The following is a 19,660-nucleotide window of genomic DNA, read 5'->3' as shown; positions in this document are numbered from 1 at the left end:
ATATAAATATAATTTGACCCTCTATATCTACCAACAATGTCTTATTCAAATTATATTTAATGTTTAGTTTTATGATCAAAACTCTGTAGTTTTTATTGTGGGAGGCAAAAAATAATTGCAGTGCAATAAAATGATGATTGAGAGATGTACAGTACACTACCGTTCAAAAGTTTGGGGTCAGTAAGATTTTTTATGTTTTTAAAAGAAGTATCTTCTGCTCACCAAGGCTGCATTTATTTGATTAAAAATACAAACAAAAACAGTAATATTGTGAAATATTATTCCAATTTAAAACAGCTGAATTATTTGAATCAATACTTTTATTCATCAAGGATGAGTTAAACTGATCAAAAGTTACAGTAAAGACATTTATAATGTTAGAAAATATTCTATTTTAAATAAATGCTGTTCTTTTGAACTTTCTATTCATCAAAGAATTTTGAAAAAAATGTGTACACAACTGTTTTTAACATTGATAATAATAATGAATGTTTCTTGAGCATCAAATCATCATATTAGAATGATTTCTGAAGGATCATGTGACACTGAAGACTGGAGTAATGATGCTGAAAATTCAGCTTTGATCACAGGAATAAATTACAGTTTAAAATATATTACAATAGAATTCAGAATAGAAAACAGAAAATAGAAAACTGTTTTCAGAATAGAAAACAGTCATTTTAAATTGTCATAATATTTCACAATATTTATATTTTTTATCAAATAAATGCAGCCTTGGTGAGCAGAAGATACTTCTTTTAAAAACATAAAAAAATCTTACTGACCCCAAACTTTTGAACGGTAGTGTATATGTTCCTGGAATGCCTCATGTAAGTGTACATCTTGAAATATTGCTAAAAATCTATTTGGTTATTCTCACAAAAAAACACAAAAAAAACAGACATGACCCACGACCTGAAGGGGGGCATTACTAGAATTATACTAAAAGGCCATAAACTATCAATCAGATGACAGAATGATTTACTAGACTATGTACAACAGGTTTTGACCATGTTGACAATTTAGATGCCTTAGGGGCCATACGTTTTTAGAAGACAATGGCGTTTTGGGGGCCTGAAAATGCACATTTTTGAAAACATGTTTCAAAGTGCAAGTTTTTGAAAACAATACCCTTATTGTTACCGTGTAAATGACACAAACTTGAATTTGTGAAAACGGTGATGTCATACACATGCATATTACATGTTCAGTCTATAGCCGCGTAGTGTTTTTTTTACAAAGTGACGTCGCCAACTTCTGACCTGGCATGAATAATACAGTGTTTTCGTTCAGTTTGAATGGGGATCGTTATGACAGCGTTGTTATCTGTGCACAAAAAACCCCCAAAAAACCCCAAAAAACTTTTAGTATATCGTTCTTTTTTAAATGTACCCATCGAAAAGTCAAATGTGATAAAGTAGGCTTCATGGGGTTAAATGAGTCACTTGTAAGTCTGCAAAGTAGTTTCCTAAACACTGATCCTGACTATGCACAATTAAATGGTTGTGTACGAACAACGGCATTCACAATTATTTCAGATTAAACAAGAAAAAGATTGATCTTATCTACTGGTGCTTGATTTTATCTATTGAGAACAGATCTGGATTGTCAAAAGTGGGTGTGACAAAACCTAGTTGAACGTACAGCTGTTTCAGAGAAAAAAGTTTTACATTTTGATCAAAGATTTTGAAGACAAACTTTTTTTTTTTTGATGAATTGTGCACAATAAGGCCAGGAAGGTGCATTTACTTTCATAATGCACACTCCTGGTAATGGAATATAGTGCACAGGAGAAGTGCATCTATTCTTAGAGAAGTCAGAGCAAAGAAAAGCCAGAAGAAGGTGCTTTTAACTGCAAAATCATGCCTCACCTTCACAGCCACCAGCATCTTATCTTTGGTGGGGCTGAGGTTGTAACATTCAGCCAGAAACACCTTCCCAAAAGCTCCCTCGCCAAGCTCCCTCTTCAGAACAATGTCCCTTCGTTTAATATGCTGCACATCTGAAAGAGAAATACAGAAAGAGAGAGAAAACCATAATGGTTATTAAAGTTTTGTGTGTCAGGGCCATAAGTTCACAGTGGTGTAGCAATATGAAAATGGATTGCGAAAGGATACTGCCTTAAAGAAATAGTCACCTCAACTGAACCTGCTCGACGCACGAGAACAAGCCTCATTGGTTGTTGCAGGAGAACCTTACACATCAAGCGAACATGCTTGAGCTTCCGTTTACCACAACAGATGTGTGAGTTGATGAATGATGAACGTGAATAAAAGCCTAAAATAAATCTGTTCATCATATGAAGTGATCGTGTCTCTTCAGAAAATTTGGACTATACTGCTCAATTCACAAGGATTAGTTTTACGATCTCTTTATGAACTTTTTGAAGCGTCAAAGTGGTAGTTGTGTAGCTTGTCAATGGAGGGACAGATTTCAGATTTCAAATTGTGTTTCAAAGATGAACGAAAGACTTATGGGTTTGGAACGACATGAGGGTGAGTAAATGATGTCAGAATTTTTTTTTTTTGGGTGAACTTAACCCATTAAACTTATTTTATTTAAGTTTTTCATCTAATACTTAATATTTATTTTATTTATGCTTCATTTCAATACAATTTTTTTGAATTGTTTTAGTTAGCCAGTACAACACTGGGAATGGTTCATTAAAAAATAAAAATTCTTACATTATTCACTCACTCTCATGTCATTCCAAACCTGTATGCTATTATCACACACAAAGCTATCGTATGGCAGAATGGGGATATAGCATTATAGTATGGACTTGTTGTTCTTCTATTGTGTATTTTTGTAGGTGTGATCACTACGAGTTGTTGTACAGTATGTCTTGTTTTCAGCAGAAAGCAGCATTAGGGTTGGAAATTACTTTTTTTTTTTAATGAACAAAAAAAGAAGCACATCAATGTCTATAATATATGATAAAAAAATGATGATAAAGGTCCAGGCATACAATTATCCCAATAATATCATCATGAGAGACAATGTCCCTTGGGAACAGGTGGCAAAAACGAGTGTGGAAAACAGAGCCAAATGAAATATGAGTGACAGGTTATCTGTATGCGCCCGTTGTGCGTGTTGTTTACGCGTACGTGTACAAGTGTAAATAAAGGCTTCAATCGTGAGTTGTTCACATTGTGTAAAAGGTCAGTTCCTGTGCAGATGGTGTTCTAGAATTGCTGCTCACAGTCACAGCTGGATATTTTCTGCATGTTTTTTGTCTCCTCTGAGTTCTCTTTTTCAAAACAAAACGAGTGTGATGCAAATGAGAGTCAATTGTAAAAGGTCTCTTTTTGCCATCTGTTTGGAACTCACCTGGGACTTGTAATGCTTTGCCATTGTCATTGTCATTTTCAATTATTTGAGTGAATTTAAAGTAGCTTAAAAGCAAAATGCTCAACCACAAAAAGGCATGAAAAAAAGACCAAAAAAAAATCTATATCCAATTCTTTAAATTCACATAAAGACATCTACTCAGTGGCCTACACGTAACAATTCATTGATAAAGGTGAAGAGTTAATGTAGATATATGTTTCTGAATGAATTACACAAAAGAAACCATAGACTATTATTCACACATGATGTTAAAATATCATATTGAATAGCCTGTTATAGTGCTGTTATAGTTTTTTTTTAAAGGAAATCATTTGCTCAAATTCTTTTTTTCGACTGCGTGAACTTGTAGTGGTTGCTATGGTGAAGCCACACACAAGAGATATTGTGAATAAATATTATGTTTGTGTCATTAGTTCATGCCATTCCGAGTCAAAGCAGCGTGGTCTGCAATAAAAGAGCGCAAGTAGTCCTGTACTTATCCTGTTTTTATTCATCAGCATGTTCTGGGTAAACATAGATCCTTGCAGAAAATGATTTGAAAAATTGGTAACGCTAATTGAAGTGCCTGTGTGTATAGGTAATGCATTAATAAAATGCCTTTAAATGCACATTATAATCAACTGAATGTTCTTTTTATATAGTTGTAACCAGAGTTAATATAGTCTGATCATTTCTAATGCACAATAATACATTATAATACTTTTTAGTGCACATTTATTGTTTAACATTTAAAGAGAATGATGCATCACAGCATATGATCAACAAGTACATCAGTGTTTGACCATTTAAAACGTTATTGTTGCATTAATAGATAAGTATTGTGGTTTTATAATTATTATAATGAAAAATGCATTTTTTCTGATGCATTACAATGTGGATAATTAATACTTTTGTAAGACATATCGGTTTCAAATTGTGTTAATTAAAATATTTAATTTATTGACAAACTGTCACTGAAACGGAAAATATTCAATTCAATGTAACACCTTGCCATAAGGGCAACAAAATCGTAGTGACACTTGAGCCACTGACAGTATCAGGTATCAGGTGCTACTATCATTATTAAAGCTCGGAGATTTGAGATGCAGGGATCTAGCAGACTGAAGCAGAATCAGGTCAAGTCTGGAGCACTTTCCTGTCCCCAAAAACTCATTTATATTCACTCGCTCTTTCATTAAGTGGTCCGCTGGGTTTGTCCCATCCTCTAAGCGAACAATTACATGTGCACCTGCCACAGGAGTTTTGGATGGGTTAACTTAACCTTCAGCTCCCCACCCAACCGGCAAGCCCCGCTCCCCCCATAACCTATTTACCCCAATCTTGTTGTGGAAAGCCTCTGAATTAAAAAGGCAATGTCCCAAGACTCACTGTCATTTATTTATTCCTCATTCTGACTGAACATGTATCAAACCCTGAAGGCTGAAATTAGGAAAGACGCACAGGCAGGTGTGTTTGCAGCAGTAAAACTCTATGATTAGAAATAGTGCTGTTCATCAAGATTGGTCAATTAACTCTTTCCCCATCATTGACAGACATTCCTTAGGTTGGTGCAAATGGTGCGACTGGAAAGCGATTGTGAAAGAACCGGGGGGAATCTTCTAAAAGAGTCCAGAATCTTTGGATCAATACACAGGCGAAGAAGAAGCAGAAACAAGCGATTGAAGCATTACTTATGCACGTGTGATCTAACGAGATCATCAAACATTCAACAGCTTATAAATCAAAACTTCTTAACGTTACCCAATGAAAAAACCCATGAAGAGGTACAGGTCTGTGGAAGCTTTGGTTGAGTTAATGATCTACGCCATCTATGTTTTGATCATCATTCTGAATCCGATCTGGATGTAGTATTTAACAAAAACGCGATTTTCTTCGCTTTTTGTTTAAAGGAACACACCGACTTTTTGGGACTTAAGCTTATTCATCGTATCCTCCAGAGTTAGATAAGTCCAAACATACCCTTTTCATCTCCGTGCGTGCCGTAATTCTGTCTGACTCACCCACCGCTAGCCTAGCTTAGCACAAAGACTGGTGGTAAACGGCTCCACCTAGCATACTGCTCCCAATAAGTGACAAAATAACGCCAACATTCTCATGCTGTGATTTGTATAGTCACAGTGTGTACAAATAACAAAAGGTGATTTATTCCAACTCTCTGCTCCTCACCACGGGGCTTCTCAGGTGCTGCGAGCAAATCACTCTGCAGAAGTAGCAGTGCTTCGCCTTCTGAGAATATAGTTCCCAGTATGTATACGGTTAGAAGATGGCTATGTCTCATGTGACCTTGTTATTTGTACACGCTGTGACTATACAAATCACAACATGTAAATAGGAAAATTTTGGCATTATTTTGTCACTTATTGGGAGCAGTATGCTAGCTGGAGCCGTTTACCTCCAGTATTTGTGCAAAGCTAGGCTAGCGGTGGGTGCGTTAGACAGAGTTACAGAACGCACGGATATGAAAAGGGCATGTATGGACTTATCTAACTCTGGGGGATACGGTGAATAAGCTAAAGTCCCAAAAAGTCGGTGTGTTCCTTTAAACCCATTTCTGTGTTGCTTTTAATGAAACTTATCCATATTCAAGTGTGTTCAGAAACAAAATATACTAGGGGTCATGAAAGTAGTGAAAACTTTCATATTTTGAAATATGAGAGTGTGTGCAGACAAATGCTGACATTCATGAATCAGAACTTTGTCTCTATTCCATGCAAACCATTAATTCAAATAGCAAAACGCGCAGTAAAAAATAGGTTACTCTAAAAGACTCACTGTAGTGTTTAGCCATGAACACATGACCACCCATATTTACACTATTTGGCCAGGATTTAAATGTTAATCAATCAGGACCAGGGCCGAACACCATTTAGAAGTAAATTGAGAATGTTTTTCGAATTCTTATTCAAGTCCTGAATTTGAACTGAGAAAAAACAAGATGCAGAGCATTTTATTTTAAGGAAGTAAAAATTGAAATATACACTGAAATTCAAGGAAATTCACAAATGCAATTAATGTGATTTTCAACTAAAAAAAGACTGCATACATAAAAAATTAAATGCACATTTGAAATTTTTTGAAAGTAGTATTACATTTAACTGAAACTCAAAAAAGTTCACCAATGTAATTAATGTCATTTTCAACTACAAAAGGAACATAAAAAAAAAAATTCTCAAAAACACCTATTCACAAATATAGCTGATCAGTTGTTATCAAGCACCTGGTTTGTGTCGTGTCCGCCTTCATTGAACTTCAAATTAGGCTGGATGAGATGGTAGTCCAATTATGAGCAGTAACAATAGATCGCTTGAATCAAAATCTTTGTGAAGGTGTGCACATTCAGAGCTCCATTAAACCTGGCATGCATTCATTTACAATGCCCTTTTTCTGAGCGGATGCCTTTGTCCTCTCACACTTTAGCCTGATAAATTCAGCTTGTCATCAAATGTTACCTTGAAACAATGCAATCGAAGTAATTGTGTCCAGAACAATGACGGTGTACACAGGAGACATCGGCATAGACATATATTCTCCAGATGTCCCGAGTAGTTCAATATGAACAGGACACAAAACACGGTCACTGCAGGATACAAATATCAGCAGCCCTTGCCGCTAATCTGATGAAGCGGGAGAAATAGACAGATATTGCAGGAGTACGATAAAACAATTGCTCTCCTCAACTGCATCTTTGAGACAGGCTATTTAAAATGGAAGGTCATTCTTTTCACTCTTGTATATATAATTGCAGTTTTGCTCTTGCAACAAATTCATATGTGACCGCTTAAACTTCCAACATATTAAGTTATAGCTATGTAGGCAAATGTGTTTATCATTTATGATTTTTGTTTTAATTGAGGGACATCTTATTCTGTATATCTTATATACAATCTTATATATTTGCAATGCACAGTCACGATCGTGTATTTATAGCCTTTGTAACACATGGACCTCATTGTAAATGCTAGTCCACTCACTTCCTCTAGGAATACTGCTACCTGAATAATGATCTTCAGTCTATTGCACGCGATCCAGCTGTATTTCCCATGACTTAAGCCAGAAACCCCAGCAGCAAATATTTCAATATTAAAGGGGCCATGGCATGAGAAATCAAATTTGCCTTTATTTTGACATATAAGAGGTCTTTGTACCATTAAAACACCCTGCAAATTTTATAGCCTAAATGTCCTCTTCATTATGAGCAAAGCACTTATTTAAGCTCCAAAGCTCCAAAAGTACTAGCTTTTGTGTACCCCAAAAGAGTACAAAAAGTCTCGTTTTGATATTGAGGGATCTGTGACGTCAGAAACTTAAATCGCACCATAGGCTCCGCCCACTTGCATTCAGTCACTTAATTGCTGGCATTTACCTACATATTGCAAATTCAGCCTATTAAAATCACTGACGCTGTCTGCACTGGATACTGGGTTCAGTTTCTGACGTACTCCACGCACTTGAGTCTGTCATCAACAAGACAAATGGAAGAGTGAAAGAACATTCGCTTTGTCACATCCAGTTTAAACAGTTCATTTGAGTCTCTGTACAGACTTCAGAAGGATCCCAGCATCAGAAACAAGTGGATTTTTTTTTTAATGGTGTCCCAGAACACGTCGGATTATTATATGTTAGTTCGGAGCATTTTGTTTTGTAAGCGAGGCAAGATGAAACAGCCAACTGTATTGGATCTGACAGCAGCTGCATCACAAAAGTAAATGTTTTCATAATGCTTTGTCTGTAAATGACAGTTTTCTATATGGAATTGAGTCAGTGGTGTAGTCTAGTTTTTTGTAGTGAGTAATTTATAGTTATAACTATAGTAAATACATGTAACATGTGTAATAACAAGGGCACATTAAATGTAATAGCGAGTGGACGTTGATGATGTTTCCTATCCAGTGACGTTAGCCAATCATAACAGAGGCCGTTTAATGACAAGCCCTAAAGAAGCCGCCCCTTCAAAATTGATAATTTTCCTTGCTCTATATAAATAAATAAATAAATAAAATGTGTTATGTTATTAACATAATTATTAACATAATTCTATGTGATCCACATGGCAAAACGCAACGTTTTTTTGAAAAAACGCAAAGTTTCATTCATATTTTTTTTGAACAAATGTTCAAACAGACATAGAAAAGTCCACACTTGGTCTCCATGTGCAAATGGGATGCTAGAGATTATTCTTGGATCTTGGATATATAGGTAAAGCAAAACTATGTCCTAACCATCAACTGAGATGTTATAGTATGTAGTTCAGGAATAAACTCATGTTGGTTTGAAAAGGTAAGTAAGTAAATGCAGCAGAACTCAATTGTAATTGCAAAATTGCTTTTGTGAGTCAGTCATCTTTTGAATTCCTGAAAAGTCAGCATGTCATGGCTCAAGGGTCTTGCTTACTTGAAACCGTGCAACAGCATCCTTTCAAATACAGAAGTCTACAAATAAAACCGTAATCATGCAAGGAAAAACATTTTTCCCCACAAATTACCACAATGTGCAGACATTTTACATTTGAGTTCTTGTGTATTTCCTAATATTAGATTCTCATATAATGTATAACAGTTAACTAAAACAATACAAATATATGAATTAAAACATGCAGAATAAAATGTTAGTGTTTAAATAATATATTTAAATATTTAAAAATATTGAATAAAAATAAAATGATATTAGATATTACAAATATTCTAACAACATTGATAAATATCACAATGGAAAATGTATAAAATAGACATTGTCTTATTTATGCTATACATATTCAATTTCTTTCTCACGGACCACTGAACTTTTTCATTACTGCATATTCTTTATAGATGTGGACTGTGATAAGTCATGTCTACCAATGTAAACCCAGTATCAACTGGGTGAAACTGGTCTGAAACACATCGCTCTTCTATTTTATGTTCTCTCTATAAAAAAATCATGAGCTGAACCTTGGACCATTTTTATAAGGTGTATCTTTATATAAATGATTCAGCTTATACAGCTAACACATAAAGAGCTTTCTAGTTGCTCAGAGCTTTCTCAGAGTCTGTGAAGTAAAAATATACGCTCTCTTAAGCAGCTAACTGTCATTTAAATATCACACACTCATCAGATATGGGCACGGCCATGATGGTTATGTATCTACAGCTATAAAGATTTTATGCCATCCATTATGCATAAAGAGTTAATTTATTCATGAGGGCAAAATGTGATTGTCCTCTGCCTTTTGGATTCCTTTTCATAGCCGTCAGTGCACCCTGTGAATAGACCACTGTTTTGTGCCTTGAATATAAATAGACTGTGTGTGTGTTGATGTGTGCAAGTCTGTGTCCCCATATATTCGATACTACGTGCCATAAATCAGTCAGGCCCCCTTTTAACCTCTAAATTTGGCTAACAAAAACACTTATGTAAAGTGACAAGTATATTTGTTCCAATTAATTACATTAAAGGGCTAAACTAAGACACCATTTGCTCCAAGAAAAGTAATTGTCAATGCGCAACTCTTCGGTCACAACGGGCCCCAAAAATAGCAAATAAATATATAAAAGATCTCATAAATCTTAGCAGGAGCTCTGCGTATTCATTCATGGCCATTTATACAAACAATGGAGTTGGCATTTGTTTCCATGCACTCTGCAATAAGTGCAAGCTCAGGGCATACAAAAGTCCTCTATTTTTAACACTTTTGTGCTTATTCAAACATCTTCTTAGTAACCCATATACTGCGCTATATAATGAGGATATACTGCGGGCTAGTTAAAAGGTCAAGTCTAGCGTTCTTTCGTAAACGCAGGAATTATTTCCATCACCATTATTTCCAAGAGATATAATGTACAGTAGGCGTAGCGTAAGCTTAGGTGAGAATTGACAAAAACAGAAGTGGAGATGATAGAGATAGAGGAAAACAAAACACCGGTCACGATTTAGAAGTCTAAAACAATACGTTTTAAAGAAAAATGTCAGTGGATCTGCCGCTCTCGTGAACGTGCGTATGGCTGTTTGTAAAATGTTAAATATGGATATTTTTCTTACAAAAACCAAATCGCTTCGCTTCTGAAGGCATTTATTAACCCATTGGAGTCGGGTTGATAACACCTAGGATGGCTTGTGGAATAATAATACAATTTTGGAATCATTTACATTTTTGGGTGAACTATTCCTTTAATTTCTTTATTAAAAAAAAATAAAAAATAAAAAATAAATCTTTCTGACCCCAAACTGGTTGTATAAATAGGGTCAAATTTGATTTCACATCAACTTTGAATTGTATTTTTAGAACCAAATGAAGCACATCAACAAGTAGTGAGACATGCACTCACAGGTGGTTGGTTTGTTGCAGTTGTGTCCATGTCGAAAGTACTGCGGGTTCTCGATGACAGGAATACGACTCATGCCGATTACGACTGCGTCAGGTCCCGCATCGAGAGAGCAAGGTGTGACGATACCATGGTTGACATGATGAAGAGGGCTTGCAGAGTCTTCCTCTCCACTGATGACTGCCACTGGACCTGTAGAACAAGAAAAAAATTATGATAAATGTACAAGCACGAGGGGAAGATATTCTACCTCAACATGGCTTTGATCCAAATCAGTCTTTGACTACGCAGACATCTAAACACTTTCATCAAGTTTACATTTATTTATTGTGAAATTGACAGTGGTTTGAAATCATCTGATATTTGCCACCTGGGGGAGAAAACCACTGAGCTCAATTGAAGAATAAGGAAACTGCCGGTAAACATACAATTTTCAAGAAGCCCAACTTAAAACATGACTTCTCAAACCAGTTGTTTGTTCACAGGCACACTCAGGGGATCAGTTTGAACATAGGCAACCAAGCAAATCATCAATACAGAGTGACTAAAGTACTTCACATTGGTCTCAAATATTTAAAAACCTTTATGTGGTAGTTCAAACACTAAGACAAAAATCTGTAAACCCACCCAATGAGCATTATTTCACTGAATTAATTCCAAGCTAGGCACTTGTCAGTTAATACTTGATGTGAAATTCTATTATCCGAATCCTATTTGTCGGAATACTTGGAATACTGAAAATCTAATGAAAATCTCAATAGCAAAACGGGTTCATTAGTACTTATAAAGCACACATTAATGCCTTATTCATGCATGACCATACAACCCTTAATCCTACTCAATACCTAAACTTAACAACTACCTTACTAATTATTAATAAGCAGCAATTAGGTGGCTACTGGGGCAAAAGTCATAGTTAATAGTTAGTTAATAGTGAGAACTGGACCCTTATCTAAAGTGTGACCACAAAACTTAGTAAGCTGCCTTGCTGTATACAGGGATGAGTGCGAAAACCCAGAAATAACTTCCTGTTCCATCGTGCCATGGGTAAAACGTTTTTTAAATTTTTTTAATGGTTTTTAGTTAAATGCCTAAAAATAAGGTATGAAAATTAATAAATAAATGAGTCTTCAGGGGGTGCCGGGGACGTTAAACGTCATCACGCTAATAGTCAAACTATTCTAACTCAAACTTTCCAACTTTAAGATTTTAAATAGAGACAGTAAGAGTTGCCGGATGTGTTTGTGACACTGTAGTCACGTGATCATGGTGTAGCTTGTTTATAGCCTAACTTTAGCTTTTTTTATTCTGGCGATATGTATTTAGGCTTTAAAATCCGTAAAAGCTGTGTTAACTTGTCAAGATTTTCTTGATAAACAAAAGGTGTAAGCATCATAAACTTTTTTAGTCACATCGCTTGTTTTCAGCAATAACCCAAAGCCAATGGAAAAAAAAATCCCAATGGCTTTTTACAAGGGACCAGGGTAATGCCAACTTCTGGTTTGGCTAACAAAACTATGTCATCCCTATAGGACTCTTCTCTCTCTCTCTCTCTCTCTCACACACACACACACACACACACACACACACACACACAAAAAAACAAGAATATTGGGTAAAATATTCACTTTTTATAAGATTGAGATTTACCTCCACTAGTCATCTTGGAGTAAATTTCACTTAGCTAGTCAGAATGCATTCTGGTATTGCCTTCCCTTTGAAGGATACATACAGTATGATGCAAATTGGTCAAATTAAGTTATCTTCAAAGACCCCTCAAGTCTTTGTGCCCATGATGTACAAAGATGTGTACTACAGATATTATTAGTATCACAGTGCCTTATGTACACACAAGATGCTTTTATTTTAACCTGTTAACCTGTGGGAGGACACAGGCACACTGAAGCGTTCTTTTGTTTACATTAGCTAACAGGTTACATTATTTATATGTAGGCAACTCGCTAGGTTTTTCAACCGAATTTGTAACATCCTCTGAATTTCAACAGGATAACATTAGAAATATATATATTTTTTTTTTTTGCGAATCAATAAATCTCACCAACTCTTGTGTCAGTAGCAGTTGAAGAGACCTGAAAATGTATTTTTATTTCTCACCTTGACTGTCTCAGTGTTATGGAGCATTGCCCAGACTTGCTAGGTGTAACCCTCACAAATACAACCCTAGGTGCAAGGTGTGTGAAGTCTTGCCATAACAGCAAAGCCACAGGCAGTACACAAACTCCAGACCGAAAGTGACATTCACAAGTAACATGGCTTGTTTATTTGTATGGGGGTTTTACTAGGGCTAAAACCTTATAAGGCGTAAGGTTTAAGCCTTAGTACTTGTTTGTTTTTAAAAGACAGCTTTCCCTATAGTATGTTTGACCAAAACAGTTTCTTATGTGCAATCTGGATAAGAGTATCTACTAAATGTCTTAAAGTCCCCCTGTGGTGAAAATCAAGTTTTAAATGTTGTTTATACGTATGTCAACACCATTGCTAAGTATTTTATCTTTAAAGTCCGCGTGAACCGGAAGTTGCAAACGACTGTTCTCCAGTGCTGTGACGTATTTCCCAGTGAAAAGGAATATTGAACAGAGGGCATGGTTTTACTCTAGCGCTCCTCCTCTCCATCTCTCGCTCATTACAGACTAACGATTTGAGGGGAGTGGTTAAGCGTTTCCCAAACCAAGCCGTCAAACCTACGTCATCAGGGAAGGTCCTCCAATGCAGAGGGGAGGGGCATTTTCAGATTTTGATTAAAGATTACGAAGCCAAAAAATGTTTTTCTGTGTTTTAACTTGCACGGATTAATTGTTCACCACAAGACTAGTAATATGCGCTAACAAAGTAAATAGGGTCCATTTTGATTTCAGTTGGACTTTAAAACTGCAGTGATCCAAAGACAGTCTCAAAAACGTGGTTTGAAATCGTTGGTGTTTCTTTCGTCTTAAACTATCTTGTAACCAATCACGTCAATGTGCAGGCGGGCTTTAGCATATCATTATGATGTATATTATGATGTTATGATGAACTATATGCCTCTCTCCACTGACGTTCTGAGTTGTTCAAAGGGTTTCTAAGGATGCTGATTGTTAGAAGGCAGCTGTCTGACTCTTGAGATGGCGAACGGGAACATGGTTTTTGTAACATTAGCAACACATTATTAGCTGTTTGATAAAATAGTCAAGCAAAAGGCTAATCATATTAATTACCGTTATGTGTCCGACGGTGTAAAGAGCGATACCTTTACCAGCAGCGTTTACCTAAGTAAGTTGGCCGCACGAATTTCTGAGCTGGTGTGAGTGAGTGGAGGCGGGGCTTATTAGCATATTCATGGATCCGAGTATATTAAATGAATCAAGGGTGTAGAGTTGCATTTAAGCTATTTTAAGGCAAGGGGACATTTTTTTCACAGGAAAAAAAGTTTAATTATATAATTTTGGTAATCAAAGATGAGTTTCAAGGGATACAATTATTGACTACAGGGGGGACTTTAAATGTAAATGTACATTAATGTCAGATTGATGAAGTTGTGCAATCTTCTGCATTTCTCTGAATTAATGAAGTCTCTACTCATTGTGTACACTAGCTCATGTTGAGACAGAACGCGTAGGTTGAAGTAAACACACTCCATGAACAGAACCACACATCTTTGTGTTTGACATTTAGGGTCCTAGTGAGAAATGTTTCTTCTTGGCTCAAAGTAAATCTGAGAGTTCGATTTTAAACATTTCACTGTAACTCTTGGTGTTCCCAGTCAAATCTCACTCTGAGAAATACAGAATACCATTATTGATGGTCCTTCTCGAAGTAGGCTATAGAAAATGTATGACTTCTCCATTGGGCCGATCATTTATTTTATTTACGATTGTACAAACATCTTTGGGAGACAAGCAGGAGCATATTTTATTCAACAAGAATGCTAAACCTACCATGCATCTTATAAGAAAATTTTGTCTTAAGCCACTGATGTTAATGGGCTACATCTCACAAAACATCAAGATCACATTTTGCCCTTTAAAATACATGCGTACTTTAAATATTTATTTATTGCATTAAGAAAGTTAAGCACATTTTAAGACCACTTACAATTTTTGTGACATTATTTTCATGACAATTTAGCACATTTCTACTGAGCCCCTAAGGGGGCATGGTGGAGAAAAACTATGAGATGGGAGGAAAAATAATAAGTCAATGCCTTTTGCTCTCTCGTAAATGTTTTGTATTCCCCCAAGAAACTTTAAGTTTCGCTCGCAAAATGTTTGCATTCCCAATTCCATGAGAAACTTTGAATTCGCTTGCAAAACCTTTGCGTTCCCTTGCAAAAACATTTGTGTACTTGTGTAAGTTTCTTGGGAGAATGCAAAATATTTGCAAGAGAACGCAAAAGCATTGCTAAACAATTTTTCCTCCCATCTTATATATTTTTTATATTTATTTCATATAATATATTTCATATAATAATATATATTTCACTTCAACATATTCTTAAATTAATTATATTATATTATATTATATTAATGATTAAAATGATTTTGAAAGAATGGGATTAATTGTCATAAAAGTGAGAAAAAAAAAGAAAAAAAAAAGAAAAAAAAACTTAATGGTCCCAAAAAAAGGCTTAACTTACAAATGAATGGAATGAATCTTTGTCATGGGAAACAAAAAATATACATGCAGAAAATTTAGTTTGTCTTGGTATTGTACAACCACATCAGTTCCCAAACAAAATGTAAGCAAAAATAAGTTGCAGAATGTTCTAAACTTAATGGTCAAGAACATTCTGCAACTGTATTGAAGAGACTAAAAAACAGAATCGTAGTAGACGTGACTAACTTGAGAAACAAAAACTACAACTCAACATGAGTAATTCACAATGTAACCAAGCTAAGCAAGCACCATACAAGCATTGGCTCAGCTTGATTCCTGTCCTACACTAGCACACAATCTCCTGAACTGAACTGCAATGAAAAAATAAAGAGCCACTTTCATCAGTCAGACTCCAACCATTTAAACAGAGGGAGGAGGGATAAAATTGGATAACGTTGCATCATCCTGGGCAGTCAGTGGTGGCCCACGATTGAACAGATGCCATTAATTATTTACCTTTCATTACAGAGTCGCAGGGAGCACACAGAAACATGTGATCATTCAGATACTGACAGTAAGACTGCTATCGATCAGGCTATGTTGAGGCCCCATGACTTCACTGATCCAACAGTGCAAAGAGAACTCAGTTCAACAAGCCATATTCAAAACACACAGTGGCAAGTCCAGATGCAGCGAAAATAGATTTGACCTGTTCAGTGTTAGCGCTGTAGTTCATACTGTACTCAAATGAGCAGACGCTACAGGCTGCATGTGGACCAAATGTCGCCAACATATTGATTCTAAATGCTGCAAATGATCTGATAAAGCAAACTATTAAAGGTTTTGTAGATATCTGTTATAATTCTGTATAATTCTAGATAGCACATTTACCACTCATTTAATGGCGTGACATTGACTACACACTTAGAAAAAATAGGTTCAGTGGTTGGGTTCTTGACTCAGTTTTAAGGAACCCATTTATGCCAAAAAGGTTCTATACAAGGAGAAATGTCTTTTAAGACCCCATGTGGTGAAAAACAAGTTTTTAATTTTGTTTATATGTCTGTGGTGTTTTTAATATGCTTTACAACAAATGTGCAAATACAACAGTCAACACCATTGCTGAGTATTTTCTCCTTAAAACTGCACTGAAAAAAAGACGCGGTTTGAAATCGCCAGTGTTTCTTACGTCACAAACTACCTGGTAACCAATCACGTCAATGTGCCAGCGGGCTTTGGCATATCATTAACTATGGTCTAAAGGGGAGTCTCAAGAGAAGCCAGGTTATCCCGGTATATTTTTCTGTTGATATGAAAAATTGTGTACATTTAGCAATATAGCGAGTGAATTATGTATATGATGTATATTACGATATTATGAACTATATGCCTTAATTCACTGGCGTTCTAAATTGTTCAAAGCATTTCTAAGGCATAAAAAAGGCAGCTGTCTGACTCTGAGATGGCGAATGGGAACATTGTTTGTGTAACATTAGCAATACATTATCATACTAATTACCGCTGTGTCCGACATTGTAGAGAGCGATACACAAAACGCATTATCATCCTGATACATCGACTTGTAGACGACCCTGTATGAGTGAGTGGAGGTGGGGCTCATTTGCATATTCATAGAAGCAAGTTACATCAAAGCTATTTCAAGGCATGATTAAAGAAAAATTCACAGGAAAAAAAACATTTAAATATGCCATTTTGGTGATCAAAGATGAGTTTTAAGGGATAAAATTATTGACAGGGAGGCTTACTTACAAAATACTTTCGTGTTTAATGGTTTATTTACATTTTTCTAATGATAAAGTATGTTTACATAAAACATAATTGTGTCCTTCTTGACTCATTTCATAAAATAAAAAATTGCTGAATTACTGAAATAATTTGGATGCCACTCATTGAATTTAACATGGCCATGCATTTTGTTTCACATACAATTTTATCAAATTGAAAGCATATATTACATTATCTGTGCATTATATTAACTGTTCTAAAACAGTAAACCATGGCTTCACAGGGCTTATTGTTTTTATAAAATGGTTTGTCCATAAACATTTATTTGAATGAAGTCACATTTGTATGTTTGTAGAGCAATTTACTGTACAGATGCTTCGAACGTGGCTCAACCAATCAGAATAAAGGACTGGAACTATCCATTTTATAATGTGCAGTATGCTACAATTGGATTCCAAACATAACCATACCTTCTGTTAATGGTTAAGACTGATAATCAATCTCAATTTATGGGTTGCATTAACTTGAGTGTGTGGTTTATTGTTGGCTACTATGGTAATCAATGTAAACTTCTATGAGAATCTGACAAATGACAGAACCTGGACCTTTCAGCAGCAATAAATGGAGCCTTTTTTTATTTTAACCAATCTCAATCAGGTTCTTCAATTAGTCAAGAACACAACCACCAGTCAATAATGTAGTCAAGAGAGCCAACAACTGATGACACAAAAGGTTTAAAGCAAATACCTTATCCAACATTTAACATTTTGGAGTACTTGCCAGTGTTGGGTGAACTGTATTTTGCTAAAACTGTTTAAATATAAAAACATATAAAATATCTGTATTTTGTTACTCATATATTTATTTTGGTGAATTAATATGGAAAACCATTAATTATAAAGCTCCCAATAAGATAATACATGTAACCTTCTATGGATAGTTTGTATGTGAATCCAAATGAATTTACAGACAAATGAATGTAGGGTGCCAAGTTTGTTTCTTCACTGCATCTATGCGGCCTGATGAAAAGGAAATCACATCAATAACCACTGACAATTCTAATCTTCTGAAGCTCCCCAGACCAAAGCACCAACGTGGGTTCAATCACAACCCTGAGTGTCTAGGAAATACATCTGCGAAAACCGCGGCAAACAGAGAGCTGAGGTACAAAACAGCTAATCTTAAATATGCAGTACAGATAATCACAGAGGTAAGCCACTGTCACCTAAAATCTGGGTTAGCATAATGGTTTCAATCAGACACTGTGCTGGAGGCAAGAATGTAATTATGTTCTGATTCTCTTCAAGTCGCATACGGTTACGTAACATGCATCACATCAGCATTTCTTTTTAGCTCTCCAGTTTTAATTCTAGGTAGAATTCCACTGTAGTCCAAGAGCACAAGTCTAACACACACACACACACACACACACACACACACACACACACACACACACACACACACACACACACACACACACACACACACACACACACACACACACACACACACACACACACACACAGCAAATCTTAAATCATAGTGCAGCTGTATTAATCCCATCAAAAGAACAAAGTGACAATTCTACAGGAATTAACACGCTCAAACACACACACACACACACACACACACACACACACACACACACACACACACACACACACAGCAAATCTTAAATCATAGTGCAGCTGTATTAATCACATCAAAAGAACAAAGTGACAATTCTACAGGAATAAACAAGTTCATACTGAGAACAAAAAGAGAGAAAGTGCAAAAAACGCTTCATTTAATAATTCAACACTTGTTAAAAAATAAAAGCATTTTGGTTTTCATGTCGTGTCTGTGACCCTGTTATGGTGTCTAGAACACAGGGATTCCCCTGTCAACACTCTTTTTCCTCATCAAAGGCAAATATGACAAATATTTAATTTAGATTCATGTAGCTATTTATAGTGAATTACTGGAGTAACAAATGTTTGCAGATGCTACATTATTGAAGAAATTGATATAATAAAACATTTATTAAGAACCTGCGGTGCCTCCGCGACCATTGAATACACAGCTATCTGTGGATTGTCACGCATATACCATGGTCATTTGCCAGCATTGACAACTTAAAGCTGTTCTTGATGTTTGCAGTGCAATATTTGACCAGAAGGGTAAAATTGATGATTATTTTCATCAGTTACGGCTCGTTAGATCCAGCATTCTGCCCGCTTTGAATTAGACATAGAGATAAAGTAGTGCGTAAGATTACATGTATTTCAAAGAATGAATTATAGCATTTATTTGAATTAATTATTTGAGAGAGAGATTTGTTCCCACGTCTGTTCAGCGTCTCTCTCTCTCTCTCTCTCTCTCTCTCTCTTTTAACAATGAAGCTGTGAGTTTAATTACTTAAAAACAGCGATGTTACCCTCTCGATGCTGAGATATAATGTGGCGATTCAGTAGCGAAGATATTTAATTACTTAAAGTCGCAGGGACAGCATTGATAAGTTTCTGTGCTCCTGAATGTTTCTGTGTGTAAGCAGCACAATCTCCATTCTATGTGTGAGTGTGCGCGGGTGACGTATGTGTGAACGCAAAAAAATAAAAGAAAGAAGCACATTTTATATATATATATATATATATATATATATATATATATATATATATATATATATATATATA

General features: G+C 35.7%; 2 protein-coding genes across 5 annotated transcripts in view; both read right to left on the bottom strand.

Moving 5' to 3' along the window:
- The window catches only part of ntrk3b (neurotrophic tyrosine kinase, receptor, type 3b), a 124,868-nt gene that overhangs the window by 14,534 nt on the left and 90,674 nt on the right, over positions 1–19,660 (bottom strand). For all 4 annotated transcript variants that reach the window (XM_082157498.1, XM_082157497.1, XM_082157500.1 and 1 more), the window contains 2 exons: positions 10,653–10,841; positions 1,872–2,002 (listed from right to left, as the gene is read on the bottom strand). In XM_082157498.1, the coding sequence (XP_082013624.1) occupies positions 1,872–2,002; positions 10,653–10,841 (320 nt within the window). The remainder of the gene's footprint in view (positions 1–1,871; positions 2,003–10,652; positions 10,842–19,660) is intronic.
- Positions 1–19,660, bottom strand: part of mespaa (mesoderm posterior aa) — a 259,472-nt gene that overhangs the window by 196,698 nt on the left and 43,114 nt on the right. The gene's annotated exons all lie outside the window — the stretch shown is intronic.

Source organism: Leuciscus leuciscus, assembly GCF_965113295.1.
Source record: "Leuciscus leuciscus genome assembly, chromosome: 2".
In the NCBI taxonomy this organism is placed as follows: Eukaryota; Metazoa; Chordata; class Actinopteri; order Cypriniformes; family Leuciscidae; genus Leuciscus; species Leuciscus leuciscus.
Note: the sequence above shows the minus strand (reverse complement) of the source record. Positions and strands in the feature narration are given on the sequence as shown.